The following is a 16,193-nucleotide window of genomic DNA, read 5'->3' as shown; positions in this document are numbered from 1 at the left end:
GCTCGTTTAGGTGCTTTGTTACAATCGGTGACCTGGCGTTGATAGCTTAAATCACTATAAAATAATTTCTGCTGCGGTACTCGGCAGGGTGCCCCGTGAAGGTTCTTATTTTTATAGTCGCACGTTTGTGTTTGGGGTTTTTCCTCCCTGCCCCGTCTGTTGTTTTGGGCTCAGTCTCAGACAGCGGGTGCTGGCTGTGGCATTGTGTTTCACTTCTGCTTTGAGTGTTTCTGAATGGTCTTTAAGCCTTGAAATGGGAGTTTCTGTGTGACGTGAACCGTAATAGCCATAACCCTCCCTAGGCAGAACTAACTGTGGCAAGCTCATGTCAGTGCTTCTTTCAGAGAAAAGAATAGGTGAAATGACTTAGTTCTCTATTCTGAGCACTTGGACACGCTTCCCCTTGCTGCCCCATGCAGCCGCTGTTTGCATAAAGAGCTTAAGCTTCATCTAACTTTGCTGCGCTGAATCACAAGCAAAATTCCTGAAATAGCCCCTCTGCCTGGTGAGAGTAACTTTCCCTCGAGTGTGCACAGAAAACTGGGGATGTTTGGGTGGAAGCTCGATGCCTGTGATCATTCAGTGCCCCATGCAACGTTGCTCCCCTTTATGCCCTTGGTAGATTATTGCGAGCTGCCCAAGTGTTCTTTGCTCTTGGTTAGTGCGTTGCTGTTGTGTTGGTGCAATCTTCTGAGCAGTAATATGTATTTTCTTTTATTTTAGATTCTTTCAATGAATTATATACTTCCTACGCCATCTTTTGCGTCCTCCTCATGTCTGCGGTGATAGTAGTAATAAGCATCTTCAATGTCGAGTGTTACGCAGGTGGGTTGTTGAAGTGGCTGGGCTGTCTTGATGACCTTTTGAAGAGACTGTGTTTATGTTTAACGCACTTCACATTGGTAGATTTCCTTTTAAATTAATACAGAAAATACACAAAGCTTATTTTTAAGTCAGTCTCAGATCCCTGCTTACCTTGTGGCTGAGTCGCTTCATTGATTGTCACTTAGTGACTGTCTCCAGCTGTGAAGAGTTCTTTGGTGACAATGTTTTGGTGGGCGGGTTTGTTGCTTTTATTTTAATGAAGGGTTTTATTAGTAAGAAACGAAATCACTTTCATCTTTGATTTACAGTTGTGCCATCAATACCATGCTCCCGATTAGCACTGATAGGAAAAATCATTCACCCTCAGCAAGTTATCCACTCGGTCGTGCATGCCGTGATGGGAACGCTGGTCGCTTGGTGCGCTGCGGTTCTGACAAAAGGGAGGTTCCAGTCACTTGCTGTGCCCTGCATGCCTTCAGAAAGGTAATTATTGGTGTGTGTTAAAGAGAGATTATGCAGAGAGCTGCTGCTGTAAGATGTATTCACTGGTGGCTTCCTTCAGACAAAGCTAGAGCGCTATCGAAAAAAAGCGGTTATATGTGACACCCGTAAAAGGGATCAGAAATGCCCTCCTTTATCCATGTCACAGAGAAATACCGGGGCCGGCAAAACCAAGTGCAAGGATTCCGAACGGAAAGCTGGGTGGAGACAGGCTGGTTGTCACTTGTACCAAGCCGTGGTCTGCTCGTTAATGTGATGTGCTTCGTAAATACCAGAAGCATCCTTGTGCGTAGATCGCAAAACCAAGTGGTGGGGCTGCTGCTTGAGATAAAACGTACTGAGCTGCCATCACACATACTGATCAGGAAAGTAAAGTCAGGCTTGTGATTCGAACTTCCTAAGGCTAGAATGACCTGTTTTGGTTTTTTAAAACTCAGAATTAATTCTGAATGTTCTGCTTTAGCCTAGATGCTGCTGCTTCTCGGACGTGCCTAAACGAGTATAACCTCTTTTTTCTGCTTTCTGGAGCTTTCACGGGATACAGTTACAGTCTGTTGTATTTTATTAACAACATGAATTATTTGCCATTTCCAGTCATACAGGTAACAGGTTTAAAGATTTTTGCAGTAAGATACGTCTAAGTAAAACAGTGATCAAAAAACCATTGAATTTTTATATTTTTGAGTGTGGCGGCAGCAGCAGCTGTTGTTGCTATGCTTTCATTAATAGGTGAAGTGTACACTCAGCCTTAAATGCCTTTTAATCTTCCTCCTTTCCGCCCTACACCTTTCAAATTAATGTCACAGGGTGCTGTGACTGTAAATTTTACACCCCTCTGATGCACATAAAAATCTGGCTGAGCTGGACCATGGCAGAAAGTGAACTACAGGAAAGAGGCAATATACATAAACTGAATATTAACTGCTGGAGCTGACAGTGAGAGTCACCTAAAATCTGAAAATCTTGAGACTGAAAAAAAAAAGCATATTATCAGTTTTAACTGTGCACGAGCTCACTTAAAGTCTAAACAACATTAACTCTTACTTAAAGCTGGACATCCAAAGCTTGTTTGTGTGCGTAGTGCTATGGAAAGAGAAATTCCATTAATTCCTGCGGAGGGGGCTCCAGCAGTTCTGCAGAAACCTGTAACAGTGCGAAATGGTGAGGATGGCTTGTAAAACGTCATCTTAAAAATATTTCCTCTGTTGCTGTAGCCTCACAGTAGCCAGATTTACAAAGCTCAACCAATTTGGCAAAGGGTATCTTGAAGCAAGGTGTTATTAGTGGGAGACATTTAAGTCATGACCATTCAGTTTGTCAGCAAACCAAGCATTCTTTTGGCAGTGCTGTAGTTACAGTGTAAGAATTGTATTACTTGAATATTGTTAATTCTCCCTTTTTTAAATGCAGCTTAGCCAGGTGAAAAATTGAACCACGTTGGTTTAATTTGCGGGTAGTGTCAGAGGCTGCTTTAGTCGTTTGAAAGGCCGATAATTTGTGTGGAGAAAGGCACTGGTATTACACTGGTTCACTGCTTGGAGGATTATGGACTGGCTCATGTTCATCTGAGTTTTCCTTATATTTTAATGGAATACTTCTCAATGAAATCTAGTAGATTAAATGTGCCTTCTTTGGTTCTGTTTTTCCTTTATTTTCCATCAGACAACACTCTCCTAGTCTTTTCCTCTGTGATAGTCAGTTTAGCCCATCCTCAGTTTTCCTACTGCCACAAGTAGGGGAAGGGATGAGAACTAGAGATTATTATAAAATGCCAGGAGGAGAACAGGAGAGTAAATAGCTTTAATTTGGGGTTTTTTTAGCCTTTCATTGATTTGTTCTGAATGCAGAATGCTAAACTCTTTTTTGTTTGTTTTCAGCAATACAAGTACTTACGTTTCAGAAGATCTTTGCCTCTCCTCGTTAAACACAGTTGTGTGGAGTCACTGTATTTTGTTAGAAACTTCTGTGTCACCTATTACTTTTTTGGTAAGGGTTCCTAAACTTCTCTCTTAATCCCTGTATTTTGGAAACTTCAGTCAGTCAGGCCTGTTATCACTATTTTTCAGCCTTCCAGGTCACTTGCTGAAGTGAAGGCACACAGGCTTGTTTAAACAATTTGAGATCTAACACCTCTCTAAACCAGTAAGAAAAGGCAGAGGGTTTGTACAGCAGTAGTTGTATGATGGCAGTTCTTACAGCCCCACAGAAGCTCGTTCTGCATATGAGAAATGTCTCTTCTCTGAAGAGATTAACAGCTCCTGTAAGAATTTACTGTCCTGCTGATGTAAGCGTAACGTTGTAAGGAGAACAGAACCGTAGTTTTCTGACCTGAAGCCCATGTTTTGTCGCTGTATGAATCCATAGACATATTGTCTCTGATCTTTTCTGTGTGGGAAATCTTGTTGCAGGCAGCTACAAAATAACGCAGGACATAAGGAGCTCCTAAATTCTTATCAGCTGGTGGTTTACAGGTGTCCATTTTAAAATCTGAAGTTTTGGGGAGCTGCTTACTCACCCATTCTGATTCGTGGCAAAAAGATTATACATGTGAAAACACAGTGCAATTAAAAAGTTTTAGTCTCAAATTTATATTCCCTTTTTTCTCTAAATGTTCCCAAATATTTTTTAACATGGATCAACACCTCCGTGCCTTGAGCTCCTCCTTCCATTGCCTGATATCAAAAAAGTAGTGTCGCAGAGCTGAACCCAATATATCAGCAGAGGGTGTGACTTCGCTATATGTATATATGCTATATTTTAACTATTTTTAAAGTAGAAATTAGCACTTCAGCCTTGTTCTCAAGTACCCTTTATATTATTTGGAGGAATCAGGGGAGACGAAGGCAGTGTGGCTCCCTCCCATATGCACATGAAGTTTCATCTTTAATATGATGTTAAAAAAATCTGTGCTGATGAAGATGATTGCACTGGACTTTGTAAAAATCAAGATTTTTTTTTTTATGTTATAGCTGTAATTATCCTCCTAAATGATGTCAAAATATTCTAGAGTTATTTCCACTTTAGTTTACATAGGGATAAATTATTTAGTGTGGTGGTTCTGTATCGGTTTCTTCTTTAAAAGCACTTTGCTGCTGTCTGAGCAGTAGTGAAACTTAATGTTAAATTACTATTGCCCCTCTTGTTCATGAAAAACAGAAAGAACTTGCTGCTGAGAAGCTGGCAATAAGAGATAGGGTCTACATCTCTCAATGTGCAGTTGCTTTTTCACTCTCTTGTTTCTCTGTCTTAAGACCCAAACCCCAAAGGCAGATTGTTTCCTGCTGCACACGAGTTACAAGACCAGTCTCCTGTCTATACGTGCGTTCTGCTCTTGTCTTCCTTTTGGCTTATTGTGCGTGTGTTCTGCAGTGTCATATTTGTTTCAGCATTTCTTTTCAATCCCGTAGGTTATATCCCAAAGGTATGGATAAGTACCATGATGGATCTCCACGCAGACAGGTAGGTAGTACGTTGTGCTGCGGACTTGCAGGAGGGTATTGCTGACAGCTGCCTTCATTGAAGAAGTCCAGCTTAGCAGCTGGCTCTGTGCGTGGAGCGGGATGCGGTTCCTTGCCTCCCCACACAGAATGTGGGGAGCACTGGGTGCTGCCGGAATGGATCCAGAAGGAGCCAACATCCCCTTGTAGGAACGATCCCGTAGGTAGTCATTAGGAAATCCTCTCTTCATCTCTGTAAGTCTCTAAAGTATTAGAAAGACCAATCTCTCCAAATTACATTATGTATGTGTGTGTTTTATTTGCTTTTCTGAGTTGCTTAGGGGGCATATCTTTATTTTTATATGGCTGCCGTTTGTTTTAAAATAGGGAAGGTGGAGTCATAATACCTTAATTGACTAAAAATGTATTGAATTTGTTTCATATTTCTTTTTCTTTAATTTTTCATTTCATCACAGTTACTGAAAAATTCAAGAACTAGTATCTCAAACACCTTTAAGAAACTGATTTGCAAAAAAAAAGTAACTTTATTTTTGCGATTGTTACTACTGTAACAGCTTACTGTAGACGTCACCTTCTATCTTCTTGGTTGTTTTATCTGCAGTAAATTACATCCTCTTGACACTGTGACTGGCTTGTTGGATCTCTCCTTGTTTTACCATGCCTGGTTATGTGGCGTATTTCTTCTGATCACCTGGTACATCGCGTGGTTACTCTTCAAAATCTATGCCACGGAGGTTAGTGCTTGGTGACTGCGCTAAAGAAGCAACATCAGTGTTTCACAGATAGTACTTCTTCCTTTTCAAAGGCATTTTGCTAGGAAATAACTTGCTATGCATTTTTGAGTTTTCAAAGGATGCACTACAGATAATATCCAATAACTGAACAGCCAGGAGAGGCCTGGGCGTCAGGTGACCGTCCCTTTCCCTCCCTATAGCAAGACAAGCCTGCGCTGCTTACATAATCAGTGTTTCGTTTTTGCCACCTCCTCCTCTGACTCTTCAGAAGAATCCCCCTTCTCCTGCTCATGGCCGATGCTAAATCCGTGCAGATGCTGGCAGGGCCACCTGAACAAAGAACCACTTTGTGCTTCATGGGGGCTGCAGCGTGTTCTTTGTCCTCTTCGGGTGTAAAGACGAATGAGCCAGCGCAGGGGCTGTATGTGTCTGGCAGACCTCATGAGCTTGGTCTTTACATGTGCAATCATCTTGTATTTGAGTGTGAAAACTTGTGACAAACAGCTACAGGTTACGCGAGAAGATAATATACAGAGACTGTATAGCTCTCAATCCAATTTTACAATAGGAAAGAGTACTAAATGCTCTCAATTTTCTGCAAACTGAGCTCTAGAAATCTCAAATTCAAGCAAACCATCAAAGTATGTAGTTTTCCAAAGCAGAGGCATGTTAATCTAATTCAGGCTGCAATGTTAAAACAGACATCAAGCGATCTTGGGAATTGAGACATTTTTGCTTTTTCATTCAATCGTAAAGATACAAATTAATGTGGCTAAAAAAAGACCAGATTAAATATGTGATGAATCCTGTGAGAATGAGTGTAAGACCATGACTGAAGAGAGGGAAAAAACATCTTGCCAAGAAAGAACTGGAGAAGACTCGATCTCTGACAAATCCAGATATTTCTTTGTGAGAATATAGAGGAAAAAATTGTTCCTCTAACTTGATTTTTTTTTTAACATTACTGAGTGCAGATCAATAGGGGGGAAAAAAAAAAGCGAGGTTTAACTCCTGGATCACTGTATCAGTGTAAAGCGTTCTTACGGAGTGAAGGAGCAAACAGTGCTTGTTGGAGTGTTAGCTTTAATTAGAAACGTCCAGTTGTGACTGCGTGGGGAAGACATCAACAGTGAGTCAAGCGTAACTGATGTAATGACTTGTCAGAACGTGGCTCCAGCGACAGCTCTGACGCGGGAACAACCTGTTTCAAAGGCTGAGAGTTGGAGCACCAGCGAACGCTGTGTGCCCACCTCTGTAGTTACTTTTATATTGTATTGCTTTTGTAACTGTGGAAGACAAAAGAAACATCCAGCTCTGAAGTGTAAAATGGACCTTGCTCTTTTGATTGTCGAACAGAAGTTTTGTTTACCCACATGATTCTTTTGAAAAGTTTTTTAATGAGCTAAAACCCTTCCAAAGCTGTTTGTCAATATTCACAGAGCATTAACTGAAAAGTCAGGAAAGAAATAGTAAACTTGGTCCACAAGAAGTCGCTTTGTTAATGCTTTGAAAGCACTTGCTACTTCAAATTTCAGTTCTGCAGTTGGAAACAGAGAAGAGTAAAGCTGTGATATGTACCATGAGTGCAATGACACAAAACTGACAGGTAACCTGGGCCCAAACTGGTCCATGATAAATAGCATTAAAAGGATGCAGTGTTTGATACCAGTTAAGCACTGCTATTTACCTTTCATGTGATGTGGCCCCAAGAACAGAAATTCTATTAAAACAGAGAATATTAATATCATTATGATAAAAATGAGAATTCGTTAGTTTATCAGTGAAATGGTGCAAAAGAAGAATTAAAAAAATCTTTTATGATCTGGTAAAAGAACCCTCAGTTTTTCACCAGAGCGGTTACGCTGTTAAGGACAGACTTTACAGTTCAGACTTCAGGCTTGTTTCTGAATACGGTGTCACCAGTTTTTCCCAGGTATGTGGTTAGAGGAATTCCTCTTCACAGGCCCTAGCTATGACTTACAGGGGTACATGGAAGGTATTTGAAGATAAAAGATATCTGGATTTTCTAAGATTTCTCACTTTAAATGTAAGGAGTACAGTAATTTTGTTTCTGTGTTAGGAGTTTCAGGCTGGTTTGCAGTAAATTGAAGCGGTGGGGTATGCTTTTGTAGTTCTTCATTCTGACAAATAACAGCTCACCTGTGGCCTTTCCTGAGGTTTTCTTGTGTTTTGCTCTGCGTAACACAGCTTCTGATGTTTCTGTTTAGACACATCATTTTCCTGTCCAGCCAACTTTTGCTGAGGAGACAGACCAGTGCCTACCTAAAATCTTGAACAGCAACCCTCCCCTTATTATAAAGGTAATTGAATTCCCACCGTCTTCCCAGCTCGGTGTGTGCTGAGGACGTGTTTCTCCAAGCAGTGTCATCGGATCTAGGTGCCAGTTGTTTTAACTGGCTCTTTAGAAAGCTGCCTCCGGGCGGACACTCAAGGAGGCAGTTACACTGATGGTGAAAATAAGTTCAGCAGTGACATCTGCTGGTGCTCACCACCCTGTGGTGCTCTGAGCTGAAGTAATGACTGACTCATGATGAGATCTGTTTGTCTGCAGCATAAGTATGCTGGTGGTACTGATTTAAAACAGAAGGTTAGTGACATTCAGGGTTTTTAACTCCTTCAGCTTTGAGTCTTTGTCACATAAACAGGTGTTTAATCTCTTTGTGCACTCTTAATGCTTTGTGCTTGCTGCTTATGTGTGTTCTTACATCTGTGCTCTCGCTTGAAATTAAAAAATTATTGTCCTAGTGACATTGGAAGTTGGGTTTCTTTTTCTAAAAAGACAGTATTAAAATGAGTTAAATCTGAGTAAAGGAGAGTACTTTTGGTCTGACTACGGTAATCATTAATGGCATTAACTGATTATGGTACTGTAAAATTGGAGACCTCCTATAAGAAGTATTGTGTAAATAAAGACAAGAATATTCTCCTGCTTGTGCAAGATCCACATTTACTGATTATACAGATCTCTGATAAGACTGGAGGTATAAAAGGCTGCAACCCATTTAAGTTCTTTTTTAAGCTTTGCTGCACTATCAAAGGATGGGTGGGGAAGAGTGGAGCAGAGCGCGGTTAAAGGTGGAGGAGGCCTAATGAGTAATCTCAGCTGTTACCAAAGTGTGTAATTTATATTTGTATCTTGCCTAGTGGGAAAATTCTGGTTATTTTTGGTTTGCCACGTTGACTACTTAATCACATGAAGAAGCAGTGTTGGGTCTGGTACCGTATGGCACACTGTAGTTGAGCTCTGGCTTGCAAGAACAGTTCTTGCCTTAGACTTCTTTGAGCCTTGGGTTCCCTCTGTCCTCTGAGCTGTTACCTGTTAAGATTGAAAATGGTGTTACGTCTTCTTTAACTCTGAACAAGTGACTTATCAGTAAAGTTCTCTGAGGCTCTTGCTACTCAGCAGCCCTATCCAGGGTGGTTCTAGGGATGTCTTTCTTTTTCTGGTTTTATATTGCTGGTTTTAGTCTGCGTGAGCTCATTCCTTGTTAGGGATTGCTTTGGTATGGACAACTACATTTTTTTTGAAGAATTACACTGGACTTGGCATGTACTAAAACATTTTCTTTTCTTTGTAGTTTTTAGCCTTACAAGACTTGATGTTACTTTCCCAGTATTCTCCTGTTCGACGACAAGAAGTCTTTAGCCTTAGTCAGCCAGGTAATTATAAAAACTATTTCATATTGATTTCTTTTCTTAAAGTGTTAGTCAAATGCTTTTATGAGTTCTTTAATGCTGTGACGTGTGCTACATAAGCCAGAGAACCTCCTAAGTAGAGGGATCCCAGTGATGCCTTCTCTAAAAAGAAGGCATCTTCCTTTAATGCTTAATTATGTAGATTCATATTGTTTCATCTACTGAATTCAACAAACTCTGGTGCCTGGTGTTTGACTTAAATGACAGCCATGAGGAAGCACAGGTCTTAGGGTATCGAAGGCAGGGTCCTCTTGTCACCACCAGTCAAATAGTCCAAACTGAGTAACAGATGGCTATGAAAGCCTAATGTCAAGATGTGAGTGAGCTGAAATCAAGTGTCAATAGTGAGTGACTGCTTGAGCTGTGAAAGCAAACAATGCTATAGTTTTAATTATGTACAAGCCTCTTACTGGATATAAATATATGACAGAAAAAGACAAAACTGCTTAAAAGCTTTCAGGAACTTTTTGTTGCACTTCGTCAGGAATCCTCGTGTTTGTTCTACTTCAAGGCTGTCACCATTGATATTACATTGTTCATTTTGGTTGTTCAGTGATTTCAGATCAGATGGGCTGAATTGCCGTTTTCCCTGCTGGCTTAGCAGGTGCCACTAAGGTCTTTTTAGAATTGTCCATTGACAGGAGGGCAGAATCTGTCCGTGTTTTCATCTTCCTCTCAGTACAAATAAACTGTCACAGTGAAAATGCAGTGTGTCTTTCCAGAAATGAAGGTTCTATAATCTCTGAAGCTTACGCTGAGAGCGCACAGGTAGTGTCAGAAGAGATACGAGGAGGAGCACCTGGATTAAACATACTCCGTGCATTTCCTTTTTGTTTGCTTCTGCTAGGCGGGCACCCGAACAACTGGACTGCAATATCAAGGGAGTGTTTGAACCTTTTGAGTGATCTGACCCGGAGGCTGATCGCACAGCAGGAAGCTGTGGCAGCAAATGGCAGAGCAAAGCAGCCAGCAGGAGAGCTGAAAGTATCTCCACAGGCTCCAGGTGTGTGAGGAGACACTCAGAGTGGTTTGTAAGGCATGAAAGTACCAATAGATCAGGTAGATACATTAGTCTCAGTGAAGTTGTGTGGGGGGAATGAGTCACAGGGGTTTCTGTAAATAAATGCAAACAAAACAAGTCTTTCCCTTGATATCATTTAAGGTATTCTTGTTGAAATAACCTCAGAATAAAACTTGGAAAGATCGTGTTTGCTCTGCATGATGTTATGTTCAATGCAGCATTTTTCCCACCCTTGCATGAATTAAGAAACTGATTACAGTTTTAGTAAGTGGTTGAACCTGTTACAGGGAGAACTTAAGTTTTGCCAAGAGATGCTTTGTAATTTGCATAGCTGCTCTTAGGATTAGTATAAAATGGTGAAATTAGTTTTTGTGGTGTTGTTGTGGGGTCTTTGTATATGTTTGTGATTTGCTAATATCACTGTAGAGTAAGAGAAGCCAGTCTGACTAGAGCTGTGCAGCCTGCAAGCATGGCAGGTGTTTTTCATGCCAGGCTTAGGCATTGTTCCTGGCAGCAGAGCTGTGTTAGGTAATTGGGGTGCCAGGTAATTGAATCCCTTGGCTGTCAGTGCCCTGGGAACAGCAGGAGACTCTTGGTGTCAGATGAATTTCTTCTAGTGCTGCTGTCACTTGGATTTTGAGACTGAGGTGTCTGCTCTTACACCAAGCTGAATCAGAATTGCTGTGTTTCTATAGGTAGCCTTTTTTTCTAGTGCTTGATCTTAAAAGCTCATTTTAGTAGATACATACCAGGACGTAGAAATGAAGAAGAAAAATAAATAAATCCACAAGGATTCTTCTCATCACTTGCTGTTCTTAAGCTGATGAACTTTTAAAACACTCCATGCTGATGTGTAATTCTTTGCAAGACCACAGTGAAAACAATGTTCTTTAGTAAAAGCTCTGATGATACTGAAGCGGTTGAAGTAGCAATCAAATAACAAACCCATCTCTTATTTCATGAGTGCCAGCCTGTCTTCATGCAGTGTGTTCTTTGTCATCAGGAGCAGCTGAGACAGGAGACATGTCTTTCCAGTTACAGAGGTCTAATATTATTCCCAGAGCCTCCATGTCTTCGCTGGTGAAACCATGCCTAATGCCTTTAAAGACACCCCCTGGGTCTGATGTTGGTTCGCCTTTCAGCTCACCTGCTTTAAATTGCAAGATGGGAATTCTGGATCTAAGCTCTCCTTGGCATGGGTCAGTTCAAAGTCCTCAAGTTATGAGAAGGGGTCCAAAGCTGTGGACATCAGATACAGGTAAAGGTTTTTCCAAAGCACTGCTTTAGCCTTTAGTTGTGAGTGTAGTAGCCATGTCAAAAGAGAGAGGTCTGTATCTTGAGGATTGAAGTGACAGCAACCAGTTTTCCTAAAGCTACTCTATTTCTCTTGTAGATCTGCAAATGAATGGTTCCCACTGCGAATCCTTCCCAGTGCTCCCCACTGCAAGAGCTAGCAGTGAGGCAGTACAGCCAAGATTTATTTACACATGGCTTCAGAACAAGCAAGAACAGGTAGTGTAAATGTTGCAGTGTTATAGGTGACAGCCAGTGCAGCTTAGGTGTTCTCTCTTCTGGAAGAACTTTCCATCTTTTTTGCATGAATAGGTCCTTCTCCAATTAGCTTACATCACAAAAATCCTTCCCCCCACCCCCCAACCCCTTTGTGCTGCGAGAAGGTGGTGGAGTTGAGAAGGGCCAACTGTGCCTACCTTAGATAAATACAGGCGATGGTTTTAACCTTTTGTTTCTTTTCAGATCAAAAACTTCTTGTCAAAACGAGCGCTGATAATGTATTTCTTCAGCAAGGTAACCACAATCTGTTTTGTGGCTGAGCAGCGTGGACTAGGAATGAATGAGTGTATGGGTTCTGCTGCGGGACTTGTCCATTTTGCATGTAGTAACAGTTCTAAAACCTTTTGTGCAATCTAAGGCTTTCCATAAGTACAACTAGATTCCTAGCAGGATTATCCCATACCTGCATAGCCCTTGAAAACAAACTAGCTATTTTTTTTTCCTTTGTTCTTTTTGGAAGTCCCTATTACAGCTCTAGCTTTGTGGGCAGCTCCTGTCAAAAATAGTTCTAGTATTTTAAAAGTTTTTCTTAAAAGATTTTTTTAAAAATCTGAAGTTTCTTAAAAGGTTTTTTCCTGGGTATTCCCTGAGATCCGTCAGCCTTGCAGGTCTTTTCTGAGGGGAGGGACATGACCCTATAACATGTAATACCTTAGTTGAAACCTGCAGATTGTTGATATTACTTATGAAGTGCACTCAGAATGGTTGATTTCTTTTCAGCACCCAGAAGCCTCCATCCAAGCTGTCTTCTCTGATGCCCAAATGCACATCTGGGCGCTGGAAGGTAAGCAGTTTCTATTCCCAGATGATCCGCTCTGGCTCATCATCTACCAGTAAAAGGATCTGCTTCCAGGTTTCTGGGGCTCTGTGCTTTATAAATGTAATAGAAGAAAAGTCTTTGAATCTATTTTGACAAAAATACGACTCCATTTCAGATACCAACATGAATAAATGTCGAATTCATTTGTTAGTTTTGAGATCCCTTGTGAGATTTCTTAGTTTATGTTCTGAGGACATTCAGTAGAGATTCCTAAACTTGACTACTGTTGCTTCTCTCCCATGTGAACCCATGTATCACTTTAACATTTTTTTCCAGTAACAGATATATGATGTCTTTCTACAACAGCTTTCCTGACTAAAGGCTTTGAGTCTTTTTCTGCTAATGATGGGGAGTTAAGGGAGGGAGGCACTCAGGTGGTAATTTAACAAATAAATGGGAAAAGATAGTCTGCAGAGAATTAAAAGAACAATGACAGTATGTGGTTGCACTATGGGATTTTCTTCTTTGTTTCAAGCTCGTGAGGAAATACTGGTATTGATAGCATCTGCTATTAGATCCAACTGCGTAAAAGTGGACCTTTTTCCTGGGTTAGATGTTTTATGGGCAGTTATGCCAGTGTGTGAGATCAAAGGTGATGGGCTGCGACATCAGGAGATGGGAGTCACACATACAGTTTGCAGAAAAGCAGAAGATACCACTTGTGTTTTAACTTAGGGCAGAAGGCTAGGTTGTAATTTTAAAAAATATGATAAACAAGTAAACTGAGAAAGGATTTAAAGCTAAATCACGGTCCCTCAGAGTAGTAGAGTTGTCCTCATACAAGCTGAACAAGGAAGGTTAAGTGATCTGGAAATGTTTGTTTATGGCTAGAATTGTGAAATAGGTCCTGTCTCTTGGTTGATGTCAGGTACAGCTCTGATCAGAGCAGTGGAGAGAGGGAGCTAATGCTCCTTTAAAATTTATTTTATATATAATCTCTCTTGCCTTATCAACCTCAAACTATTGTACACTTGTCAAACCAGTGACTGGTTTAGTCCTGAAGCAAGCCAAAGCCATTATCTGGCTGCAGTAAGTCCTGAAGAATTCCACCACACCAGTAGAATCTGCAGGCAAAGCCATGATCTTTGTCAATGCTTCAGAAGCTGAGAATTCAGTAATTATTGCAAACTTCTTTTTTTTTTGTTTTGTTTTTAAGGTCTGTCTCATTTGGTAGCAGCCTCCTTCACTGAAGACCAGTTTGGAGTTGTCCAAACTACACTGCCAGCTATCCTGAATACTTTGCTGACTCTTCAGGAGGTAAAATGTGTTAACTTTTCCTTACTGCAGAACAAGCTTAGGAGGAGTTTTGTTAATTTTATATTGTGACCTTCCTGGCCAGTCATAACATTCAAGTTGTTACCACTGTAACAACCCTTCTGCAGTTAAGCTAAACAAAACAGTTGCCACTATGTGCATTAGGAAGCTGAATATAAAACCTTTGTTAGTTTTTTCAAATATCGCAGACAGTGTGTTTTTAATGGAATATTTCATTAGAAAAAAAAGTACTATGTGCTCATTATTTCAGGGATGCAGCAGTTATAACACTGTATTTTATGTGTAGTTAGGAATTAATCTTTATTTGGCTCATGCAACCTGGAGCGCTTAGAGACATTGCAAATCACAGGAGATAAGATCTGTGTGCTGTTCTCTACTAAGACATTGCCCTCAAATTAATGATATTTGTGTAATGTGTATTTTTAAAAAATCCAGAGTTGTTTCCAAGGCTGTGTGTCCTATTGGCATAATCATTTCGCACTGCCTTAATGGAGATTCTTGGAAAGAATTTAGAGGTTATTGAAGTCCTTCCATGTAAGTCATCAATTCCTGGAACAGGCACCGGGGGAAAAAGCCCATACCCTCGCTTCTGGAAGAAACAAGTGATAATACAGGATAGAATTGTTCCTGCTGCACGTGTGCTGCATTTAACGCTCATTAGCAGAGGTTATTGTTTCACAGATCTCGGTTCTATGTTCACATTGATGGCCAGGAAGGGCAAGGACAAGCTCAGTCTCCAGTATGGTTTTGTGTGTCTTGGTGGAATTTCTGAACTTGCACTTTTTTTGCTTTATTTGACATAAGCATGTTGTTAGTTACCTTATGAAATAATTGACTAAATTTGTTTTTCTCAATCAGGCTGTAGACAGATATTTCAAACTGCCTCATGTTTCTAGCAAACCCCCTAGGGTTTCAGGAAGTCTGGTGGACACATCCTACAAAACGCTACGATTTGCACTGAGAGCATCTCTGAAAACAGCGCTGTACCGGATAACTACTGTCTTTGGAGAACACTTGAAGTAAGAACTTTTTCACGATGGCTTGCTTACGAAATTTAGTTTTACTTAATGTTATTGTAGCACCTGTGGAAAGGGAAGTTTGGGCAAAAATCCTTTCAGGTCATCATTCTGACATGGCATGGTAGTATTTTTTGATTTGTGGAATCTTAAACAATTCTTGTGTAGATATTTGACCCCTGTAGAAAATTATTATTCACAGCTTTTCTTAGTGACTTTTCCTGAACTCTTTAGAAACAGTCCATGAATACCATTTGTTTAATAAATCTTAGCTGCTGAAAAGAAAGTAGATCAACTAGAGACAGTTGTTCTGTAGGGAGGGAATCCTGAGAATCCTGTGAAGAGCCCAAATAATCAAATTCCCTTGCTGCTTGGTTGTCTAATGGCTCTTTCTCATCTACTGCTGCCGCAGGCAGACTTTCATCTTTGGCCTCTGAATATGTGGGACTGAAACATCCTGCCCATCTCTCCCAGTGGGGATGAGATGTCACTTGGTTTGGAAGTGCTCAATATACAGGAGAGAGAATTTTAAGAGATTCTTTCTTGCGTAAATCATTCTTGCAAGTTAAACAATTGCTTGCGTGTGTGTGTGTGTGTGTTTAAGGGTAAGGAAGTAGGCTGGGTTTCTTGGGACAAGGGTCTTTTAGTAGTGGAAGCTGTTGAGGTTAAGAATTGACAGGTTTAAATGTTAATGCCTTTTTTGTCTTGGAACACAGTTTTTTAATACAGCTGGGTTTTCTAAGATTTATCTTCAGTGTAACTGTTGATTTCAATGTATGCTTTGTTTTGGTATGGGGCTTTACTTTTGTGGTGCGTTACGTTGAATGTAAAACCTTATATTTTGCATTTGTTGTTTTCAGTGCAGTGCAAGTGTCTATAGAACATAAGAAAAGACTCCAGCAATTCTTGGAATACAAGGAGTAAATAGCAGATTTTGATGCAGCCACTGTTTTTTTCCAACACTCTTGGGGAGAAGAAAGTGGGACTAATGAGGCTTTTTAGCTTGACTTTGGAAAAGCAAATGGAAGTGCAAGTCACATGACAAAGCTCTTAGAACTGTAGAAGAGCTCTACCAGGTTTGGATCATCTTTTGTTTAATAAAACTTTATTTAAAATTCACCTTGCCTTCTTTTAATATCACTTACATATGAGAAAGTGTCAGTTCTTGTTTTACATAAGACTATGACATTTGAGATTATCAGGGTTACTCTGCCTCTCGGATCCTTCACTGGTTTTCATGATATATTCTTTCCC

The 16,193-nt window shown here is 40.5% G+C and overlaps 1 protein-coding gene across 1 annotated transcript; it reads left to right on the top strand.

The window, feature by feature from the left end:
• Window positions 1–719: 719 nt before the first annotated feature.
• Window positions 720–16,058, top strand: NDC1 (NDC1 transmembrane nucleoporin). Its single transcript, XM_010134077.1, has 16 exons — window positions 720–825; window positions 1,134–1,308; window positions 1,790–1,928; window positions 3,204–3,312; window positions 4,734–4,785; window positions 5,386–5,518; window positions 7,747–7,839; window positions 9,118–9,199; window positions 10,083–10,238; window positions 11,260–11,514; window positions 11,650–11,768; window positions 12,012–12,062; window positions 12,549–12,612; window positions 13,805–13,905; window positions 14,782–14,942; window positions 15,800–16,058. Exons 1-16 carry the CDS (start codon window positions 774–776, stop codon window positions 15,861–15,863), a joined length of 1,806 nt encoding a protein of 601 aa, XP_010132379.1. The 5' UTR covers window positions 720–773; the 3' UTR covers window positions 15,864–16,058.
• The last annotated feature ends 135 nt before the right edge of the window (window positions 16,059–16,193 follow it).

This window comes from Buceros rhinoceros, unplaced genomic scaffold, assembly GCF_000710305.1.
Source record: "Buceros rhinoceros silvestris isolate BGI_N320 unplaced genomic scaffold, ASM71030v1 scaffold8164, whole genome shotgun sequence".
NCBI classification, from domain to species: Eukaryota; Metazoa; Chordata; class Aves; order Bucerotiformes; family Bucerotidae; genus Buceros; species Buceros rhinoceros.
This window is presented reverse-complemented; position numbering and strand designations above follow the sequence as displayed.